This window comes from Odocoileus virginianus, chromosome 14, assembly GCF_023699985.2.
Source record: "Odocoileus virginianus isolate 20LAN1187 ecotype Illinois chromosome 14, Ovbor_1.2, whole genome shotgun sequence".
Classification (NCBI taxonomy): Eukaryota; Metazoa; Chordata; class Mammalia; order Artiodactyla; family Cervidae; genus Odocoileus; species Odocoileus virginianus.
Window position 1 is genome coordinate 66,551,647 of NC_069687.1, and position 24,025 is coordinate 66,575,671.

Genomic DNA, 24,025 nt, shown 5'->3' on the forward strand with positions numbered 1-24,025 from the left:
TTTGGCCTGGCCATTTGAGGAAATGATGGTGCTACTAGCTAAACTTGGGAAAAGAGATATTTGTACAATAAAATATTTTACATGCCTTCCCCAGGACTGAGAATTTGGTCAATGAGTGCTGACTCAAAGGGTAGGTTAGAAGGGCTTTAATCTCCTACCCTGGTGGCCTTCATCATGTCTCCTCCCTGCCTACCAGTGGCATCAAAAAACCTAAAGGCTGTGGGAAAATATGATGTTGCCTATACAGATAGCTTTAATATAGTTCCCTTAACTAGTTTGCCTTTTATCAGCCCCTGGGGCTTCCCTGGTGGTTCAGACAGTAAAAAAAATATGCCTGCAATGCAGGAGACCAGGGTTTAATCCCTGGATGAGGAAAATCCCCTGGAGAAGGAAATGGCAACCTACTCCAGTATTCTTGCCTGGAGAATTCCATGGACAGAGGAGCCTGGTGGACTACAGTCTGTGGGGTCACAAAGAGTCGGACAGAACTGAGCGACTAACAGTTGTATAGAAAAACCCCTGGAACTGCAATAGATTCTGTATCAGATCAGGTTAATCTAAGAGCTTACATTTCTCATTATACAGACAAGTGACAGAAGTAAGATCACTCATTGTTGTACTTTGCAGACTGGTGTCAATGGAACAGTAAGGGACAAAAAACTCTGATCTTCCCAGAACAGGTCTCCCTCATGCTCTAGGATCTAACCGTAGTGCCCTTCTTTATGTTCCTCCAACCAGTCATGCCACACTGCAGGGCCTTTACATGTTCTGTTTTGTCTCTTGGGATAGTGACCTGCCCTACTCCATAACTTATTTTATCATAGCAAGACTCTTCTTGTCTTTTGAGTCTCTTTCCCCTAACCACTTTTTAGAACATCTGTTAACTTCAATTGGTTTTTATCATGTTACATTATTACCTCTCTTCCTAACATCTTGTAATTTGTACAAAGTACATCTTTGTACTTTCTTGTTTAATTGATTATTTTACATCTGTTGCCCATGCAAGACTTTATGAGTGGCAATCATGTTTACTTCGTCTTCACTATAAGATGATTAATATTACCTGTACCTTGAACGTCCTCAGTAAAGATATGTTATATGAATAAGACATAAAATGCAGATATTGAGGGTTATTATTTAAAAGCATTTTATCTATGAGCTAATAGAAGAAAGTATGATTACAGGATGGGAGGAATTCCCCGTTGTTTTTGAAACCGTAACACACACAGGTAGTAGCTTTCCCTAAGATTGATCCTGTGTGATTGTATAATTGCCAAGATTGCATTGGTGTTTTAGCCTGGGTAATTAATGCTAATGGATGTAATAAACAACCCCAAGATCTCAGTAAGAGTTTGGGTTTTTCTCAGGTTACAGTGTTTCATCACTGTTTTCTATGTGGTAATTTAGGGGCTCCGGCGTCTTCTTTTTTGTGTCTCTACTGCTCTCTCAGTGATACTTTGTGGTCCTTCATTGAATCCCTTCTATTATGTCTAGCTAACAGTCAGAATGGAGAAGTCAATGGCAACCCACTCCAGTACTCTTGCCTGGAAAATCCCATGGGCAAAGGAGCCTGGTGGGCTGCAGTCCATGGGGTCTTGAAGAGTCGGACATGACTGAAGTGATTTAGCAGTAGCAGCAACAGTCAGAAGGAAGTCTTACCTGGTTATATAAGAGATTCCAAAGACCAACTCTGCAAGTGGTATGCATCACTTTTGCACACATTCTGTTTGGTCAGAATGAGGCACATGGCCCCCATGTAACTGCAAAGGAAGCTAGAAAATGTAGTCTTCCTGTGTGTCCAGAAAAAAGAAACTGGATCTGTGAGCATGGAGCCAGCCTCTGCTGGGGACTTCAGTTGGTTACCATGAGGATTATATAGTTAATATATGCAAAATACTCAGAATAGTACCCAGTGCATTAGGGACATCCATGATTCCAGGTAAGTTGCAAGAGGAGTTTCTCTGTTTGCACTAATTACTGTTTGCTAAACAAAGCTAGTATTCTAAAAGTTTCTGTCAAGCCCAACAGCTGGCTGGAGAGTTTCGTGAGCCCCAGTGCCCAAGGAGGCCAGCCAAAGATGCGGATGTTACCGCCAAATCTGTGCAGCACATCCTCATGCTTTGTTTAATTTGGTTCCCTGGGTGGGATAAGTTTTATGAGCAGGTGTTCTGGTTAATTAGGTGATTAATACTCCTCAAATTGGAGAGCCATTTCCCCAGTGACAGTTCTTGCTTTGCTCAAATATGAGACAAATCTTCATTGATAGTTTGAAGAGGCAACTGACTGAACTCACCAACCTGCCAGGCCTCCCAGGTCATCACTCTGGCCAACCCCAACAGCTGGCTGAGTCACCATCTAAATGCAACAATTCAGGGAAACAAAAGCGCTCCCACATCATCTGGCCTCCTCTCAGACCAGGGCAAAGTTGACCTGGAGTCACATTAATGGTTTCCTTCTGGGGATTCCAATCTGTATCATCGCTCAAAGTCAGAGTCACTGTCTCTACACAGAGTCCTCCAACTTCTCTGGCAAGGTGACCAAGCCCCCTCCAAAGGCAAATCAGGTATCCAAGTTCTTTCTCTCAAATTTTTTCTCAGATCAATAGAAATATGTCCCCAAACCCTCATACACCATGTTTCCAGAGCCCTCTCACCAACCCCACACACCATTCTATTTCTGCCTTCTTGCCTTTGCTTCCCTCAATGCAAAGACTCTTTTCCCTCTCATTGATTTCATCAAATGTATGCATCCTTCAAAAGCCAAATGGTATTCCTCAGCCCTCCTGATTCAGCTTGAAGTGCTTTCTTCCTCTTTAGAATTTTCATAGCAATTACTGTATGACCCATGTCAATTAGAATTTAATTATATGTCATATTGTTTCTTTTCTTTCACGTATCTTAATTTTGTTTTCCTAATTGGATTGTTGGCAGCTGTGGTCTATGTCTTCTCTTAGGCATGTATGAAGGTCCCAATAATCGGTTGTTTGATTGCTTAAATTAAGCTAGATGCCACTCGCCCTTCTAGAAAATGGTCCAGATCCATTCCATTGTACCAGCTTGAGCCACCAACTGAAAGCTATGACCACTTACTCGTGTTCCTCACATGTTCCAGCTTTGTAACCACAGAGGGACTAGGTCTTTTTCTCCAGTTCTACTTACAAAAATTCCAGGAAAGACTCTGACTTGCTCATTTCAGTCATTTGCTGAACCCCTAAAAAATCTGTCTTGAGGGAAATAAGATTATGTAAGAACAAGAAAATTCTGAGCCACAATCACAATAGCTGGAGTAAAGAGTGACAGTTGTCCACTATAGGTGTACCTGGATTTTGGAAGATTCTGTTTCTTTATCTTCTTCTCCATTATTATATTATAATTATTATATTATTTTTATATTATATTATATTATAATTATATATGATAATTATTATTATTATTTTAAAATTAGGTATTCATCATTAAGTATTTATCTTGTCAGAATGGATCTTGCTTCTTGGGGAGACAATAGATCAACTGTCAGTAAGCCTTTACTGTTTGTGCTTTCTCAGAGAAGAGAGAAAGAAGACTTTGCTTTGAAAAAAGATATCTTTCCCTAACCCTGTTCTAAAATTTAAACTCATGCATTGCTATCTCTCCTAGGGGGATTTAATGGGGATAATAGTCTTAATGTCAAAGTGGAGGTGCCATCATCTCTCCTTCCCCTCCCTGTCCAACTACTCTTCAGACATCTGCTTCGGTGCTCGGTGAACACTGTGTTCTTTTCAGGGTCCCTGGTAGAAAATGGATGACATAACCCAAAGATGTAACTGAAGAAAGTTTAATAAGGGGATTATTTAGAAAAGCAGGTTCAGGAAAACAGGAAGTGTTCTCACTCCCACCCCCAAAGAGGCAAGGGGATGGGACTAGAACTTAGAAGACAGGTCAGAAGACATGAATTGTGACCTCTGATGGAGGAAGGCAGCCACTGCCAGACTGAAGCCCTTGTGCAGGAAATCCTGCCTGCGTTCCTCCAGCTCTCTTAAATCCTGCCAGTTCCCCATGCGACCAGACCCAAGAGTGTGCAGGTGATACAGCCCTTCAAGGTCAGCTTTCTTGGTAACAGAATCAGGTGACAGTGGGCAGAGGATGATGTGGACAATCCATTAGACAATGACAAGCATAAATGTTAAATTTTAATGGAGCAGGAAAAAATGTATCAGAATGAGAGAGAATATATATAGTTAGCAAAGAAACCTCCCAGAAATTCTAGAAGAATGTAACCTCTTCCTCCCCCAAAGATCAAGCAATCTTAATTAAAATAAGTAAAACTATGACAGGAGAATAGAAAGATTGGGAAGATCATTCATTCATGGATGCATTCATTTATTCATTCATCAGTCATCAAAGATTTATTTGTACCTCTAGGCGTCAAGCATGCAAAAATGGATTAGCTGTCTCTGAATGTTTGAAAATTTTTATAATAAAATGTTGGAACAAATGGATTATATATGGTGACTGCCTTAGAGAATCTAATAGTCTGGCCTAGCAAGATCTCCTAGAGAAATCAACAGTTAAACTGACTCTGGGAGACCCAGATAGGGAAGAACAGGGTAGGATGTTCCAGGAGGGGTGTTTGGAGGGTGAGGGGGAGTGGTGGAAGATGAGGTGGTAAACACAGAAGTCTATTTCAAACTTCAGGATTGTACTGTCAGATTTGCTAGAAAGGTCCCTTGATCATCAGAGCAAAAGATGGATTGGGAGTGGGAGGAACAAACAAAATTAGAGAACTGATACGGGGCTAGTGTGAACAAGGGCCACATTGAAAGCTGGTTTTCATAACCGGGAACAATGATAGGAGGACCAGAGATGAAGAGGGAACAGATTCAGAAAATAATCATGGGGAGACTTAACAGGGCTCTGTAACTGAATGGCTGTGGTGTGAGGCAGAGACAAGATGCTTTGGTTCTGTTTTGCCTTCCCCTACATTTTTACCTAACAGCTCCCTGAGTCTCCTTTGACTGCACCACTTCTACCTGCCTAGCTGAGTACAGTTTGCAAAGAACCCTCACCCATGGATTCTTGTCTTCTTTGACCAAGAGGGTGATCACGTGATGTCAGCAGGCCAACCAGTCTCTTCCTCCTGGCTGTTTGGAAATCTTAGGTGCTTGGCAACAAGTCCTTGCCTTGGTTCTTGTCTTTTTTGGGACCCCCCTCTTTAATTTGTTCCTTACATTTTTATGTTACCCCAAAACCTTCTTAAAAATTCATTTCTTTACTTCAATTAGTTAGTTGTTGCTGCAACCAGAAAACTTGCTATAATTAAAATGGCCTTACATTGAGACAGAAAACAGGTTAGAAGAGAAAGTCTGAAGTGGCTTTTCCTGGGGGAATGGGTGGGTAGTTTGCTTTTGAGAAGGCTATGGAAAAGTAAAGGGAACATTTTTTTGATTTGAAGAAAGATCCAAAAATCCCCAGAGATTTGTGTAGCACTCTGAAAATCATTCCACAGAGTATAAAAGTCATCTCTGGAACTTAGACATAAAGTCCTACCCAATAGCCTGACCTCATAAGGACTTAGACTTCTCTACACAGAGTAATTCTTCCATGAGGAGGCTGACACATTCTGCAGATTCCTTGGAATCAGTGGAGCGGGGGAGTGGGTGGAGCCCCATACTAGGCATGCAGAGCCCTGGGATCTGACTCTGGCTGGCTTATTGATGTACTGCGTGACCTTGTACTGGTGCCTTTCCCTCTCTGAGACTTAATTTCCATGTTATTAGATATAAGGGTTGAATTTTATTGAGGGTTCTCCAAAAATTTCAAAAGAATATTAAGTTTACATGCAAAAGGGGCAGTGATGCCGGGAAATGGCATCAAACCCCACTTAAACAATGTCTGTGTGTTTATATGTACACGGCCGTGCCGGGCCTCAGCTGCAGCCCATGGGCTCTCTTTTACCGTGGCATGCAGGGTCTGTTTCCCTGACCAGGGGTTGAACCTGAGCCCTGTTTTCAGAGAACAGAATCTTAGCCACTGAATCACTAGAGAAGTCCCTTGAATTGAATAAACTTTAAACCATTTTATTTTGGGACTCTTAAATACTCTTTAATACACTTATCTGTGATGCCATCACCAGGAGAGGTGAAAGGGAGCAGCATTCCTTACTTTATTTTTGCACAAGGAAACTTCCGCCCATGGAAGCACATGTGGAAGCAGCAGTTGTCAGAGCGCACCGCAGAGATGGTGGGGCAGGCGGTGTCTGAGGTCGTTCCAGCCCACACACCCCATGGCTCTGGATAGCCGGTGTCCTCTGTACCTCCTGTTTCTCCCACTTCCCCTTTCTTGGGGTTGACTGACTGTGGGCTCTGTTCTAAGGTGGCTCTCCCAGGGAAGAGCAAACTTGAATGCCTATAAAGTCACTTAAAGACCTAGTCAGGCTCATGAACTCCCCTCCCAGCAGCTTAAATGGAAAACATCCCACCTACCCCACACACACACACACACACACACACACTGTGCTTAGAGCCCAGCCTGAAGGGATTGCAAAGCATGCTCTAGTATGCACTTGAGAAAACAAGGAAAACCCTACTCCTTTCTGTTCCAGACAGTCTGAGACACTTGTGTGCCCTTGGGCCTTTGCCCAGTTCTCTCATCTGCCTCACTCCTGGTACTAAATTGGTTCAAGGTTTGGAGGAAAGCTTCAGAGGAAAGGATGTTTCGAGTTCTCAAATGCTGAAGTCACCCATCGACCCTCTATGGCCACCAGAGGGCGATGACAACAGCATCTGTGCTGAAAGCTGCTCCCAAGAATAACAACAGTAAATTGCACCTAATGTGTTTATGAATGATGGAGGGGCTGAAGTGTGTCCGTGAGTGCATGTGTGTGTACATGTACATACAGTTCAGTGCCTGGGACTAAAACTTTGAAGATCTGCTAAATACAAGAAAATAAAATCTGCACCTCTACTATAGGATGTAGTCCAAGCAGGAAAATGCAGTAGAAGGAATCAGAGTAGCATCTGTGTGAAAGAAAATGGAAGGACTGTCAGGAGCATAGTTTTTGTTGGCACTGTGTATGTGGGAGCATGCACGCACACATGTGTTATATGACTGAGTGTGAATGTGTATGAGAGTATGTGGAAGCGTGTTTGTATACAAGTGGGTGTGTGTGATGGTAAGTGTGATGGTGTGTGTAGGCACTGATGTATTTGTAGGTACGAGTGTGTGTGTGTGTGCGTGTGCGTGTGCGTGTGTGTGTGTGTGTGTGTGTGTGTGAGAATGTGTATATATGCAAAAGCTCATTCAGATGTTTTCACTGTGAGCAGACCTCAAGGAAGTCTGGGCAATACTTCCTCCAGTTCCTGCCCTCTCTCTCCAAACAAACAAACAAAATCATTCCTACAAGTATTTATGGAGCCCCTAACACATGCCCCTCCCCAGGGCATCTGGAAAAGCTCAGATCTGGCCAGTTTAGAGGGGGCACTGGGAGAGGAAGGCACTAGAGGCCAAAGGGATGCCTTGCATGCAATGAGTGTTTTGAAAAACACACTTTCTCTTCTTTGATGCTTCAGACAACCCAGGGAGGCGGGCCCAGACAGTGATGTGGCCTCCTTGCTTTGAGGAAATCAAGGCTCAGGTGACACGGCTGACCCAGAGTCACCTGGTCAGGAAGCAGAAGCTCAGGGCCTAGGAACTCAGCACTGTCAATCCAGGGGTCCACAGCCCAGCTATCACTACTCTTAGCAGCGCAGCCAGTGTTGGGGCTGGGCAAAGAAGCAATGCTTCCAAGAAGGGTTTACCAACAATGACCTGAACAACTCAGGTGGCCGTTTTCTGACACTTGTGACCGTGGAGGGCAGTCGTGTCAATGCAACAGGTCCTTCAGGAAGAAGTGGATCTTGGCCAAGATCAGGCAGGATCTTTTAAGGATCTTGTCGATGAGGCAGGGCCGCAGCTTTGGTGGATTGTGAAGTCAAACATGGTGAATGAGAGGGCCGCGGTCTGGGGTCCCCAGTGGCTGTGTGGCTTCAGGCAAGTTACTTCACTTCTCTGAGCTCTGAGCTTTTAACCTATAAAATAGGGGTACTCAAATGCCCCCTTGCGGGACGATGTTGGGACAGAAGGTAAAACTGTAAGCAGCATGCCTAGGTCTGTGCTGGAATAAAGAAAATGTATCATCGGCCTGTTCAGTCCTTGGCTCCCCAGACTGAATAAGCCTCAATCCTGGGGCCCTGCTGGCCCACCGAGCCCCTCTTCCCGCCCGTTCCTTCTCCCTCCTCGGTGGCCTCCTCCCTGCGTGCTCCCCGGTCGCTCCAGCAAAGTTCCCAACTTAGTCGACATGACGCGCGGCGCAGCCAATCGGAGGCGGAGCTGGCGTTTTTGGGGGGCGGGAGGGGTGGGCCCCGCGTCTCCGGTGTCTGCCCTGCTCAGTGAATGGAGAGAGCGAGCGCCGGCCAGCTCACCCAGCCGCCCCGTGCGCCAGCCGCCGTCGCCGCCGCGCTCCAGAGCCCGGCCCCAAGCCGGACCGCCCCGGGCGCCGCGCCCCACTGCCCTCTCCCCAGGTTTCCGACCCGGCCCGCGCCCCGGGCCGCGGTCCGGTGGGGCCAGGGGGCGCTCGGCACCTGGGCACTCCGAGCGATGCACAGCGGGGCAGCGCCGGCCCCGCCGATGGAGCTGCTGCCGCCGCCGCCGCCGCCGCCCGGCGCACCCCGCTCCGCCCGCGCCCCGTGCGCCTGAGCGCCGAGCTCGCTCCTCCTCCGCGCTAACTCCTCTGCCCGCTCCCAGGCCGTCCGTGCTCTTAGCTCATCTCCGCGGGCTCCACGAGTCTTGCCCTGCCGAGGCAGCCTCCTCTGGGCGCGGGCCCCTGCACACTATGGCCCCCGGGCGGACGGGGGCCGGCGCCGCCGTGCGCGCCCGCCTGATGCTGGCCTTGGCGTTGGCGAGTGTTCTGAGCGGGCCCCCCGCTGCCGCCTGCCCCACCAAGTGTACCTGCTCCGCCGCCAGCGTGGACTGCCATGGGCTGGGCCTCCGGGCGGTTCCCCGGGGCATCCCCCGCAACGCCGAGCGCCTGTAAGTACCCCCGCCCCGCCCTACCGTACCCGGGCCACCCACCTGGGTCCCACAGAAGAGCCCCCAGGCGCGCCAGATCCTTCCTTTCCCCTTGGTCGCGTTGGTTACAGTCTCTGCCTCCCCCGTCTCCTGGATCGGATCCTCCACCCTCTGAGTTGGGGGTCTGTGGCTTTGGACAGGGCTAGGGAGCGAGGGCTTGAGGCCCCTGTGATGAGCGAAGAGCAGTGTCTCTCCAGGGGTGAAGGGTTCCAGACGCAGGGCCAACTGACAGTTTCCAAAGAGAATGCTGGCAGAAGGCAAGGGAGAAGATGACACTGCAACCAGGGAGGTCTTACGAAGAGGTCTTAGAGTGAGAGGAAGGGGTCCGCCCGTTTAAAGAGGGAGGGAAGCAGAAAGTCGAAGGGTGATGGGGCGACAAGGCACGGGGACTAGGAGAGCGGGCCCCAGGGACTGTGACCAGCTCGGAGATCAGCATGGCCAGCCGCTCTCTGGCTGCCCTTGCGAGGAAAGTTGAGAGTGTGTCTGAAGGTCTAACTTCTGAGGAACCAAACCAGTTCAGAGTGGGTGCTTGCAAAACCCGCCCTGCCTGGAGCGCAGCCTCCGAGATGCCAAGTTGCAGCTCGGGTGAATTTTTTATGGCTCGGTTATAAATGCCTCTCCGAACGGGGCCAGAGAATGGAAATGCTGACAGCCCTTTAAATGAGAGCGAGCGCTATAATCTTACAAACCGCACTCAACCTCGGATCCTGGGCTTGGCAGCAAGAGGAGAGGCGCTTGGAGAGTGGGATGGATTGACCCTCGTTTTAACCCCAATTGTGCAACCAAATATTTACTTTTCATATGTCAACGTTTTGGAAACATTTATCATTTTGATCCTCGGACCAATTTCAAAACTTGGACTGGGGTGGGCTCTTTGTAGCCTGCAGTCCGAAGTGAAGAAGGAAGGAGAAATGGTGGAGGGGTGTTGGAAGGGACTGGGAACACAGCCCAGAAGTGGGTGAGGGTTTGCTGTAGCTGGTAGCTTCCTGCTGGTCTTGGTTCTCCCACTGCCCCTGCCCCACATGTCTTAGAGGGTACAGGGGTCTTTGAGATTCTGCCTTCCTGGCTTTAGTCTGGAGGAGAGTGGCAAGAGACTAAGATGGATTGTGTTAGAGTGTGTTATTCCTGTTAATCACCTCCTGTCACTTCATTCTCTGCTGCCTACTCTTTATGTGTCCCTGAGTGGAGACTCAGTAGAATTGCCTTCCCTTTTCCTACTTTCCTTTGGTTTAAAACATTTTTTTTTCCCAAGTGCAGTGATTATTCTGTGGGGGTGAACCATACAGTTCTAGAGCGGGGTAGAGCTGAACCTTCATGCATACACGTGGAAAATGTGGCTTGGAAATGTGAAATGACTCGCCTAAGGTCACACAGCAATTTGGTGGCAAAAGGGCCAGAATCCAGGCTTCCACAACTGAATTCAGACATTACATTCTACCATGCCAGTGAAAAACTTGTTTTAGTGGTGGTTTTGGAAACCTATAACTGATAAACGAAATTTACCTACCTCCTTACACCAGGGCCAACCACATGAGTGAGTGAAATAATAACTGTAGCTAATGTTTAACAAATGCTTTGTGTGCCTCAGTTTGTTTACATGTGTTATCTTACTGAATCTCTACAACTGTCTTATTAGTTACAAAGGTAATGCTTATTATTCCACTTAACTGTTAAGCCTTTTTGTCATTGGTTCAAGGTCATGTAGTATCTAGTTAAGTGTTTGAATTCGAGTATATCTGGCTCCCAAGTAGACACCCCTTACCCCTCTGCTGGACATCCTTGGAACAAGGGTCAACTTGGACCAAGATCTGTAAACAGATGGTCCTGGGAAGGTTCTCCTTGGGCCAGGGTCCTAGAATAGGCACCTGTTACTGCTGCTTCAGGTGCACTCTGCAAACATTCACTTGCTTTGACATTAGCTCTCCTGTTTGGGGTCTCTTTGATATTTAAACTCATGTGGCATGTTTGAGACAGCAAGGAGAGAAGGCCCCTCTACTTCTGGCATGTAGGAAGTCCTCAAAAGCTGCAGGCACAGCTCTGGAGCCATCGTGCCACTGCACTGCCTCCCCCAGGAGACCCAGGCAATTGGGGGCTGCCCGTCTGCTCTGTAACTGAAGAAACTGGGTGGAGACTGGAGTCCTGGGCATTCCCATGGGCCTCTGCCATCATGGCCACCAGCAGGCACTGGCTGGGTAGGGGGTAGTTTGGAATGTGTGAATCTCATCTTCCTTGGTTCTGGTCACTGATGTCTTGTTTGGTGGGCTTGCATTAGGGTGAGGTGGTTGCCAAGGCTGGCTTTTCATCTAGTCTCTTTCCTCCTCCGGGTGTGGGGGTGGGGGCAGGTTTTACAGGCAGGCTGGGTCAGAGTTACTGCAGGGATTAGGCACAGCCTCCCAACAACAGTTCCAATAGTTCTTCATCATCCCACACCCTCTCTCAGTCAGCTCACATGTAACATTTCAATTCTGCATACTCTTGGGGGGAGGGGGTGGAATTTCTGAGTTATGCTAAGGATTTCTTTAGGGAGGAATTTTTCATTCATTCTTCCCTTCATTCATTCAACAAACATAACTTGAGCTGCATTCCACTAACTGTATATAAAATCATGGCATATACAGAGGAAAACCAGTAATCCAACTTCAAGAATGTAATCAAAGGATGGAAGAAGGAACTTTCCTTTAGTAAGCCCTTTCAACTTCTCAAGGCTCATTTTTTCATGTGGCTAAGTTTTGTCAGCAGGCTTCCTTGGTGGCTCAGTGGTAAAGAATTTGCTTGCAATGAGGGAGCCACGGGAGACTGGGGTTTGATTCCTGGGTCCGGAAGATCCCCTGGAGAAGGAAATGGCAATCCACTCCAATATTTTTGCCTGGAAAATCCCATGGACAGAGGAGCCTGGTGGGCTGTAGTTCACAGGATCGCAAAGAGTCAAACACGACTGAACGACTAAACAACAACTTCTTTTGCCAGCGCTGCCTTTAGATGCTCAGGACCTTCCTAAAATCCATTTCTGATCTCAGATGTTTACATTGCATTTTATAACAAAGAGGACGCATTTTCTCCCTCTGCGTTCTTGCTATTCTATCTCCCAGAGAGCCTTTTATGAAGGGGGTGTGTGTGTGTGTGTGTGTAGTTGTTGCTCTGGTGTTGTGACTGTGTCCACCCATGGCACGCCTTTAAGGGAAACGTGCATGGGGATGATGTAGCCACCATTTGGACTTTGCTTCAGGCCTGGAATGGGGCCTGTTAAATTGTTCATAAGTAAGCTGGTATCTGTGAGCTAGGGGTCTGTGTTCTAGCAGATTCTCCATAATGTCAGCACATCACATGGAGAACCTCTCTGCTGTTTATAAACTACTGACAAGTTTTTTTTTCCCTTCAGTGGGGAGGTGGTACCCACAAGAAAGCAAAATAAATGCAGAGGAGAATTCCGTGTCATTTATTATGCAGAGAGCAGAGATAGAGGCCGAGGGGAGAGGCAGTGGGTGGTGTGCCGAAAGAAAACAGTGAGCAAGGAGCACAGAGTAAACAGGTGTTGCATGTGCCCATCTGAGCGCAAAGGGAGCCCGCGGATGCAGTTCTTCTCCACCCACAGTCTCGGCCGAGAAGGGAGGAGACATGAAAATGAGCTCTCACACAGGACCCCTTCGCCCCGTCCTGCCTACGGGCAGGCGGAGGCCTGCTTCTCACCCACAGCGAGGTGGCAGCCTGAACAGTGGAGTGGGGCAAGAGTGGACATCTTTGGTTTTTCACTTGGCTCTGGAACATGCTGGAGACTGCTGTATTTAAATAAACATTTCCTGTTTGCGAAGGAATACGGGCTGAAGGCTGAAACGTGAGAATGTGGTAACTTAATTTTCTCCATCACTCCAGATGACGGCAAGCTTCGCCGGTGGTTGGGTCCAATAAAAACCAACACCGTGTCATAGGCTTTCCCTTACTTGACCACAGAGGTCCTGAGGTCAAGTGGGAGACTTTCCAAGATGCTCAACAGTCAGGCCCTGCATCCTGGTACTCACAGCCCTCCAGGCCAGCTAAGAGGACCAAGAGGCAAATTGGTGGATTCTGAGGCCTCTCTGGACCAACCATAGGGATGTGGCCTTTTTAGGGGAGTGGTGTTTTCCTGCTGAGTCTACTGGGTGGGACATAGCAGCTGAAAATATCCTGCAGGGTGCTGTGCAACTTAGAATGGAATGTTTTCCTTCTCTGGGCTTCGTTTTCCTAAAAGTAGGATTCTAGTCCAGCGCATGGTTTTTCGTGTATAGACTGTAGTTCACTGGTGAACTGTCAAAAGCCTCTTTCCCACAGCATAGAACAGTGTCTGGCACTTAGTAGGTTTTCAGCAAGTATGTATTAAATAATGATGAATCTCAAAAGTACACGTCTTTCTTTGGTTCATACAAGTGAAAGCTGAATGGTTATAGATTTGCATTTTTATGTATGGCTGCAGGCTACTTACTAGTAACCTATTATATGAGTTATTAAGGGTTTCTAAAATTTAGCTTTCATGAACTAAAATTATTGCCTTACTAGAGTTACCAAGGAGTGATCCATTCTGGAGTCTGGTTGCCAGGCGTTGCTAAGCAATCTTGCAAAACTCCTACTGTGCACATGCCCATGAAAAGAGCTAGAAATCCCGATCACTTAAAACCGTAGGACTTTCTAATCAGAAGCTCATCAGCATTATCTTCCACTCTGTGGTTTTTGATTGCTGCTCTGCTGGTATAATACATGCATTTGTAGGTTGCTGTTGAGTTTTGCTTTTGTGGGGGAGCCGGGCCTTGTTTATTTCTGCGTATTTGCTACTTTGATTCTTAGTTTGTTTCTCTCCAGCCCCCTTTGTTGTCATTGAGCTGTTTCTCCCCTGGAAAGAGAGAACAACAGGTCTGTGAGCTGGGGAGTCTTCGGCACTAGGTGGGTGATGCAAGATGATTTCAGAGCCCCATGCCTCCTGGTTCAGGCCTGGTCTCCGGAGACAGACAGCTCTGTTCTGGCTCTGCTCCATCTCTGCTGTTGCACTTGGGACGGGTCACCCCACTCCTCTGGGCTGCCACCTGTCTCATCCCTTTGTACCGTATTTCCACACCTGTGTGCAGGGATGGCACGCACACTGGCCCCTGTTGGAATGCTATGCACGTGGCCCAAGGCATCCGTGGGAAGCACTCAGCGCAGCGCCCCGCATGCTGCTTTTCCAGCTACCATTCCTTATCTGTACAGGGTGCAGTCAGTGTTCCTTTGGGGGACAGTTACATGAAATGATGTACCGGAAGTGCTTAACACAGTACCTGGCACACAGGCCTCCACAAACTCTTAATGATTGTGACCACAGCAGTTATTTCCATTTCTTCATCTCGGGCCCCATCGGCTGGAAGTCTTGAGATGCCCACTCGAAGTGTGCCTGTCAGAGCAAGCTCCCTGCCTGCACGTAGGCCGTGCCCAACCCCTTTGTGCCTGGTTGCCTCCCCCTCCTCCCCAGCTAAGCCCAGGTTGGCCTCTGTTCCGTAAAAATGAGATTACGGTTGAAGTGGTTCATATCTTTTCCATGGGCATGCTGCTCTGTGGGATATTTAAATAAGGAATGCATTTTATTTATTTATTTTGAGGGGGTTGGATTTTCATGTGGAATTTTTGGCCCTGACTTTATTTTTTCAATGCTTATTCCTTCTGTCTTTGCCTAAATACCTACTTTTACTGACTTCCCTTGTCTGCTTCTGTTACTGCTTTTACTTGAAACAGCTGTATTTACTAGCATGCTCCACCCTTGTTATGTAAGGTGGCCTTAACCCTTTTCATAACTGCTGGAAAAACAAAAAACAAACAAAAACAAGGCATATTTTTTTTCCCTGAGAGATTTTCTGAGGCACCACTAATTCTGGATAGAGTAGATCCAAGGGTGCCCTGCTGTGGTTTCTGCTATTGAGTTTTTCGAGGCTCCTGATTATTCATTATTCTCCAGACTTAAATTTAAATCCATCTTACTCAGATGGGGAGAACTCTGCTGGGAGACCTAGACTGTATTTTGAAACTACCGCTAGCTCCGGTCTGCCAAAGGCTACACTTTCCTTCCCACTGTCTGTGGTCTTCGTGGTTCTGTTACTGGCACCACGCTTGGTCCAGCCATTCCCCCAGAAACAGTGTCAAGTGTGTGTGATGAAAGATCCTCAATACTGAGCAGATTGGGAAGTGGGGAAGGAATACTTCTGTGAGCAGAGCTGTGGATTTCAGAGCCAGCTGGGGCTCCAGTCCTGGTTCACTTTTTAACTAGCTGGGTCACCTCAGTGTCTTCATTTATAAAATGGAAATGATAATCATCCCCTTAAATGGGACGCTGTATCAGATACATAGATTGCATGAATCCCAGTGCATCCTCCATAAATACATCTATTATCATGCTTATCACAATTCTTATTGACTATAGTCTTCGTCTGGAGCACACTCAAGATAAAGCCTAATTTGGAAAAATATAGATTATTGAGGTTGAAAGAGGTCCTCTTGTCCAAGTTTCGACCATGTGCAGGTTGGTCTTCCACCAGCATAATTTGGGGGAGGGTGGTCATTCTCCTTTGTTTGATTACATTTGGTGGTGAGGCCCTCAGTTCTTCCTAAGGCAATTTATTCTATTTTTAAAAGCAGTTCTAAGAAAACTTTCTTTGTTTGGGGGTTGGACTTATCCGCCATTACTTGTTATTACACAGAGCAAGCAGAATCCTTTCCCAAACGATGGGGTTTCAGACATCTTACTGCCGCTGTATTTCTCACCACCCACTTACCCAAGCCTTCTCTTTTCTTCCATAAACTTTTATAATCACCTCAGCTATTCTGTGCGTGTTAGACTTTGAGACAAGCGCTCTCTCCTTTCATAGTTTTCTTCCTTTAAATAGATTCTGATCCTCTTCGCCTTTCATTAGTTTGAATGAGACCTTCCACTCCCTCGCTATCTTACCTCCTATCCGGACCTGCTGCAGGGACCTCTTCACTTGGTTCAGCCCCTGCCCCTGGGTCGGCTCATTCTGATCCTGCTGTTCACTGTCTCCCCGGTGTCTCCCCAGTCCTCCGTGCTGTTGACCTTATTTTCTCCCACCCTCGATTTGTGCATTTGACTTTTGGCATCCAAGTACAACACTTTGCATTTATCCTAATTAAATTTTGGCAAATAGTTTCATTTCATCAGCTTTTCAGGAACATTTCTCTTGATTTTCCTTCCAGCATATTAACCACTCCTCTCCTCATTTCCTCTGCAGTTTTAATGAGCTTGCCCTATAGATTTTTATCCAGGTTGTCAATATAGTCAGAAACATTCTCTCAGTTTTTCCGACATCTTTCTATGGTCTGGGGTGTAGATTACATAAGTACATTGTCCTGTTCTTCCTGGCTGGGGTAGATACAAATCTTGAGGTCTTACTGGCCTGTAGCATCTTCTTTCCCTGGAGTTCTATCGTTCGTATTTTCTCTGGAATGATTTCCTATTAATGTTTAATTCCCTCGTATGTTGAGTTTTCTTGATACTCTTGGTTTCTTGTAGCCTTTTCCTTCATGACTTTTGCTTCATCCTTTTTCTGTCAAGTTTGGTGCCAGAAGCCCCATCAGCCTACGATGTGGGGTGCGTGCGTGCGTGTGTGTGGGTGTGAGTGTGTGTATTTGTGTTATTCTCTCCTGTGAAATATTCTAGCCTGAGAAATCAGGTCCTTCTTTTCAGCAGCAAGGCCCATCTGAGAACCTCCATTTCTCAAAGTGATTTCTTTAATTGTCTGGGGTGCCCACTGGTACAGCTCATTTGCTTGGAAAGGGGGTGATGAATGTGATGCAGGACAAGGCGTAGAGGACTGAAGTCTCCAGGTGCTCCTGAAGCCTCTGTAAACACTGATGGCAGTGGGCCTCTCCATCACCAGCACAGCGCCCGTTTGTGGGGCCCTTTTTTGGGCCTGGTGCTGCTCCCACTCTGGACGTACATAGACTCATCTTCAAACAGTCATGCCAAACAGGAGCTCCTTGTGCCCCCATTTTACAGATCCCTTCCCTAGGTGGGAGGTGTGGAGCCAGGGTTTGTCTAGGCAGGCTGGTCTCTGGTCTGTGCTCCCACCACTGGTCACGTTATCCCACCCCAAGTTTCAGTTAGCACACCTTGTCCAGTCTTCTAAACTTAGTTCTCAAAGAATGACCAGAAGGGAAAAAAGCAAGATCCTATTGAATCAGTGAGAACCTATTGAGGCAAGATATCCTGAGAAGGGTTCCGATGCTATGTTCTGGCCACCTGGCAAAAGAGCTAGCCTGTCCGGCTTCGGGACATATTAATACGTGACGTTTGAATTGGAGAAGTGGGTTCCCATGGCGAGAAATAGGAATGTAGTTTAGATTCACAGAGTTCACAGTTATAAGAAACCTAAGGGGGCCTGAGCCCCATTTAAAATGATAGGAGCTGCTCTTAAGAAAGTTTTATCAACCTGGGGCATTTAGTGTGTTTAGGACTAAACCCAGTCTTAGGGAAAATATCACCATGGTTATGTGGCTAATTACTATGATTTTTTATTTTAGATTTGAGGGGAACAACCCTCCAAGAACATTCTAATCTGTCATTTTTTTTTTTTAATGTGGGCTTTTTTTTTTTAAGTCTTTATTGAATTTGTTACAGTACTGCTTCTGCTTTGTTTGTGTGTTTATTTTGTTTTGGATTTTTGGCTGCAAGGCATGTGAGCTCTTAGCTCTCTGACCAGGGTCTGAACCTGTACCCCTGCAGTGGAAGGCGAAGTCTTAACTGCTGGACCACCAGGGGAGTCCCCTGGTGAGCCTTCTTGGCCGGTGTTTCCCCCACGAGTATCTGCCTAGCTCTTGCCAGAATTGTCTTCCCTTCTAGCTGGCAGTACCACCCGCCTTCTTTCAGTCGTGATCTCTGGACTCCTGCCCCCTGAGGTTGGGCCCTGCTGGTGCAGGATGTGTATAAGACATCCTTATACACATTGTATTCCAGCCTTGCTGGAATGAATGCGACTTCACTTTTCACGGTTTTATCACTGCTTGTGTGGGCTCAGATTCCTCCTCTCTTGTCCGAAATGCCAGTCTGAGTTCCTGACCCCTGATTCATTCTGCACTTTGGCAACAGCATGGAGTGTGGTTCCTGAAAGTCTGCCAGCACATTGAACCACCCACCTTGACTCCCTCTTGCGTTTCTCAGCCTCCCTATTTTCTGTCTGCTCCTGGCATACCCCCCTTTGCTCCCCTGCCCTCAGTTAGTAGATCCCCCAGCTCAAGTCCGTCTGCATAGTATGTCTGCGGTCCCTTCTAATCTGAGGCTTGTCGGCTTGACCATGGGTGTGTGCATCTTGTGTATCTCTCCTGGCCCTCCCCTTGACCCTTCCAAGCTTGGCTTCTTACCCAGTCCTGCCCTGCAGGTAGCTCTCCATTGCCTAGTACTGAATTTGGACTTTGACCATTTAAACCTCAGTTCCTGAGATTGTATTTCAGGAGGATCTTTACGGCCTGGACCTTAGTTGGAGACTAGAGACTGCCAATCCATGGCTGTGTCCTGAAGACAGCCTGAGACTTCATCTTCAGGGCCATCCGAAGTCTTTCGTAATGCCCAGGGTGGTGGGGAGAGGTCCCCTGGGGCTGGCCCCTGTGAATGATGGCTACAACGTGCTCCTCAACTCCATGCAGCCCAAGCAGAGAATAGAGTGGCTTCTTCTGTGATTGGAAAGCTCAGCAATGATGATTTCATTGGCATGCTGTCTTGCTCAGAAATGTGTTATGAAAGTTTCTGGATCATCTAGTCCATTCTGATATTCTGTTGCTCCCCTGCACCTCTGCCAAGCTCTGTAATGTAGGTAGAAAGTGTTTTATATATGAGGTTTCGAAGAGGTGTTAATGTGAAACCAGTGGAGAGTACAGTCTGATATAACCTTTAATGAGGAAAAGGACCTAGGGAGAAACCTGGTTTCCATCCATTTTTTTAACTGCAGAAACTTACAGGAGTATCTTTGGGAGTCTTAATTGTCTCATCTGTAACCTTTAGAATGGTGGGAATAACACTTCTCTCATGGCACTGATGCAGAGTTTAAATGAGATCAAATGTCTGCAAATGTCTCCTAAATCTAGTGTCATGGCAATGACTTACTGATGCCACCCACAAGAGCTTTATCAGCTAAATCCTGCATCTAAAAGATGATCAGGGTTCATCTTACCATCTTATATTTATAGGTGAGGAAACAGCAAATTCAAAGGACTTGCTCAGGATCACCCATGTTTTTGAATTTTGGCTGGGCTTTTCCTTTTCATTTATCAGCATGCATCTTTTACACATGCAAATAGAGCCTCATACCAACACCAGTAACCCAGCCAGGTGGAACTGAGAGAACGTTTCACCTGAGTAATTACTAACTGGTGGTCTCAATAAGGTAAAACCATGTAAGGGGCTCCTTGAAAGATGGAGTCATTTAAGGGAGCTATTTATTGAGTGCCTACAATGCTGATGCTGGGAAAGATTGAAGGCAGGAGGGGAAGGGGACAACAGAGGATGAGATGGTTGGATGGCATCACTGACTCAATGGACATGAGTTTGGGTAGACTCCAGGAGTTGGTGATGGATAGGGCGGCCTGGCGTGCTGCAGTCCATGGGGTAGCAGAGAGTCAGACACCATCGAGTGACTGAACTGAACTGAACAAGGATGACTGGGGCTTCCCAGGTGGCAAGGTGATAAAGAATCTGCCTGTGATGCTGGAGATGCAAGAGATGTGGGTTCGATCCTTGGGTTGGAAAGATCCCTTGGAGAAGGAAGTGGCAACGCATTCCAGTACTCTTTTCTGGAGAATCCCATGGAGCCTGGCGGGCTGCAGTCCAGCGGGTCACAGAGAGTTGGACATGACTGAGCACAGTATAGCTCAGCAGCATAGAATGATGACTAAATCAAGTGAAATATCCTCGTAACCGGAACAGCTCAAAATAATATTGAACTCAATCTGGGCTGAGCTTTCCCACCAGGTGACTGACAAGGTGAAAGCCACCATGCTAGGTTCAGAGAGGAGGAGATTTATGGGGTGATGGGAAAAATGAAGGATGAGACATCAAGCCCTCAGGAACCACTGGTGAAAGCAAGCCCCACTCATCCCTGTTAGTGGGTACAATATGTAGGAAAACTCACACATCATAAAAAAAAATAGTACAAGTAGAATTTGAAAAAAAAAAACGCATGGGGAAAATATTAATATGAGAACAATTGTATCCGAGAAAGAATTCAAGTATGCCTCAGCAGCTAGCTGGCAAACAGCACAAGTTCTGCATCTTATTAGAGGCCTGACTCTGCCTGGAATACTGACCTTATTCGAGAAGCATTTCATAAACGCCGATACAGCGCAGCAGCATTTGAGGCTGTGAGGAGATACGAGGCCCGTTGTGGGAGGCCAGCGTCCTCCCCTGGGCTGCCCCAGCTGTGATGAGACTGCTGGCTGTGGTCTCGCTGGTGCTGATCCCCCAGCCTTCTCTCTGAGGCAGGAGTTTCCGCAGCAGAGAATGAGGAGGTGTGCTTTGGACCACAGGTTGCTCTTTGGACAGGTTTGCCTGAGAGTGGGGTAGGCAATGGGGAAGATAGCTTTGAGGGGAAGCGTCTGAGAACTTCCATTTGGGCCAGTTTCTTTTTTGGAGAACTCAGTTTGTACCTGTACATGTGGCTGACTGTGTGGTTCCTGGGCGCCATTCAGCTGATCCTTTGGAAGGGAAGACCTGGGGTGTGCAGTAGCCTTAAGAAATGTATGCAGTTCATCTCCTCCTGCTAGAAACTGGCACTTTCCTCTCCATCTGCTGCCAGCTTACAAGTCCTGAATTTCTGCCATGGAACTTGGTTTTGTCCCTCCCCCTCATTCCCTTCTCTAGCCAGGAGGCTTTCAAACTTTGCAAGTAGCTCTGGAGATCATCTGGTCTACCCGCTTCCCACTGATCTCAACCCACCCGGACAGATGCGTGTCTCAGAACTATAATCGGAGGGGACCCCAGCTTTGTGGTGTTAGCTGCCCTCATGAGTAGTCTGTCCTGCTTTCATTTCAGCCTCAATCACAGCATCTGGTCCTCAATAATGATCACTCAGAGCTGTAGGAAGCCTCTGCCAATCTGAGAAACCAGGGAGACAGAAGGGACCAAATCTAATCGAAAATAAATAAATAAATAAGGAATACTGTGGAACCCAAGGGGAGAGGGACCAAAGGAGCTTGGTTAAGGTATAGAAAGGGAAGATCCCAGACTGAAGGAAAAAAACAAACAAAACAGCTGGGAACCAGGACTAGAGAAAAAATCCAAAATGGGAAGGCCAATTAGTTCATGGGAGGTTTTAATGTCTAATGCTCACCCCTGCCCCCGCTTCTAATTGCTTCATGCCACAAGATGGTTAACAATCTGCTTTGTTTACTCTGTTCAGGCGCACATTTTAATACTGAGACACTTCCCTTAAGCTTCTTCCTGCCATGTGCCTTCCTTATATGTTCTAGAAATTTTGCAAAGACCGAAATCTCCTCTAGGTTTTTTCCCCGACTGGAGCTGCATGCTGATTCGAGCCATATTCAGCCAGGAAGCCCTCTTCCCAGTCTTTAAAACAAGAGACATCTCCTTCTGAGAAGACTGCGCTACAGTTTCCTTTGTCTGTGTTGCTAACGAACAAGGAGGCCCCATTGCAAACCGGCGTTTCTTGAGCAGAGTGGGACTGATAGCCCCTCTTGCCAAATGTGACTGTGTGTAGTTGTGTGGGGGTGTAGGGGGAAACAGCTTTGTCAAGTGGAGGGCTGAGGGAGGCAGCTTGGGGAATTTTTAGCAAGTGCAGCATGGTGTGGTGGAAAGAATGTTTGCCTGGGAATTCGGAGACCTGGCTGTACCTCTGACATACTGTGTGACCTTGGACAAGTCACTTGACCTCTCTGGGCCTCAGTTTCCTTGTCTTTTAAGGGGACAAAGGGAAGGAGGCTGGCAGATCTCCAAGGATCATTTCAACCCTATACATCTTTACTTCTTGGGCTGGGATTTGGGGTTTAGACCTGAGCCAACAAGTAACCAACCCCAGGGACTTTCTAGAGGCAATCAAGAGGCCAGGACAGCTGCTTCAGGGAGTGGCTGGTCCTTGATTAAGGCTCAAATAATTAGCTCAGTTCCCCAGTAAGCCTTCTGAAATTAAGAAAGAAAAAGATGTTTAGTGTCAAAAATAGCAGTTGCTTTCTGAAAACTGATTGGCTCTGGGCTGTGTAGACTCTGTGCACAGGCAGAACGTCCCTCCCTCTATAGCAGAGCAGTTCACGGTCCTGACGCTGGACTTAGTGCGGCCAGGGCTTGACCTAGCTAAGCAGTCTCGGGCATGTTCTTTAATAGTCACCTGTGTCCTTGGGCTGTGGGAGAATCAAATGAGGTGTTGCGTGTCAAGCTTGGAGGACATGCCTGGTCTTAAATAACCACTTTAAAAGCCATTATTCTGATTACTTATGGCTGATTCGAACTTCCCTGGTGGCTCAGAAGGTAAAGAATCTGCCTGCTATGCAGGAGACTCGGGTTTGATCACTGGGTCGGGAAGAGCCCCTGGAAAAGGGAATGGCATCCCACTCCAGTATTCTTGCCTGGAGAATCTCATGGACAGAGGAGTCTGGTGGGCTTCAGTCCATGGGGTCCCAGAGTCGGACATGACTGAGCAACTAAGCATGCATGCATGGTTGATTTACAAACCACTGCCAAAACTTAGTGTTGTAAAACCATGGCCATTTTATTATGGTCCATGATTCTTTGGGTCAGGGTTTGGGACATGGTTCTTTAGGATGGCTCATCTCTGCTCACACACATGATGTGTGACATGTCATAGAGAGAAGGGAATGACTAGGGGAGACTTGAGTGGGTGGATAGTAGAATCATCTTCAGGCTGTTCACCCATACGTCTGGCACCCAGGTGGTTTAACTCGAAGATGGCTCTGTGGGGACTGTAGACCAAAGTGCTGTGTGTAAGCCCTTTGACGTGGCTTGAGCTTCCCTGAAGCATGGGGCCTTAGAGTGATCTAATTTCTTATATGGAGGCTCAGAACTGTAAGAACCCTGGGGTCAGTAAATAGCCCAGGAGCTACATGACTTTCTATCAACTAGCCTTGGAAGTAACACAGTATCTCTTTGGTGTTTTCTATTGCTATAAACTAGGCATAGTAGCCCAGGTTAAAGGGAGGAACCACTTCTGGAAGGAAGAAGTCCCAAAGAGCTTGTGGCCATGTTTATAAAACCTAATAGCCATGTAGTTATCATGGTTGTTTTCCATACCATGTAACTGATATCCTAACAAGATTAAAAGTTTCTTGAGGGCAGGGGCTGTGTTTCTCTATGCATTTAGTACAATGCTCGTGGAAATAAAACCAAGTCAATGCATTTAAAAAAATCAAATTGAATTAGATAGGCAGGAGGTTTGGTGGAGTCCCTGAGCTTTAAAGCGAAACAGATTTGGATTTAAAAAAATCTGGGCTAAAAATATGCCCTTTGTTAAATTATCAATAATGGTCTTTCTACACTCAGTTTTCTTATCAAAAAAATAAAAAAATAAAAAGAATAAGAAGACAATAATACCTATTTCAAGGACTGTTATAAGAATTAGCAAAATGCCCAACATGTAGTTGATGCCAATGGGCATTGTGAGGCATGCTGGCACTGTGACAAGCACACGGATGCTCAAGCTGGCAGCTCTGGTTTCAAGTCCACTGCTTATTGTCCTGTAACAATAGACAAGTCCTTCCATTATGTGGAGTCCTAGGAGCCTCATCTGTAAAATGGGTATTATGGTAAATACCTTTTAGGGTTATTGTGAGGATGAGAAATTCATCAGCTAAAGCTTTTAGCTCGGTCCCTGACACTTAGTAGAGACTTACCACTTAGTACCTATAAATTTTGTAGCTGCAGCTAGCAATTGTTCTCTTGTTTGTATATTGAATCATCCACGTATTTATGCGTTGAA

The 24,025-nt window shown here is 46.8% G+C and overlaps 1 protein-coding gene across 1 annotated transcript in view; it reads left to right on the top strand.

Annotated features, from left to right (window-relative positions):
- Window positions 1-8,400: 8,400 nt before the first annotated feature.
- The window catches only part of SLIT3 (slit guidance ligand 3), a 723,374-nt gene continuing 707,749 nt past the window's right edge, over window positions 8,401-24,025 (top strand). The window contains exon 1 of the mRNA XM_070476865.1: window positions 8,401-9,044. Coding sequence (XP_070332966.1) covers window positions 8,848-9,044 — 197 coding nt within the window. The 5' untranslated portion in view covers window positions 8,401-8,847. The remainder of the gene's footprint in view (window positions 9,045-24,025) is intronic.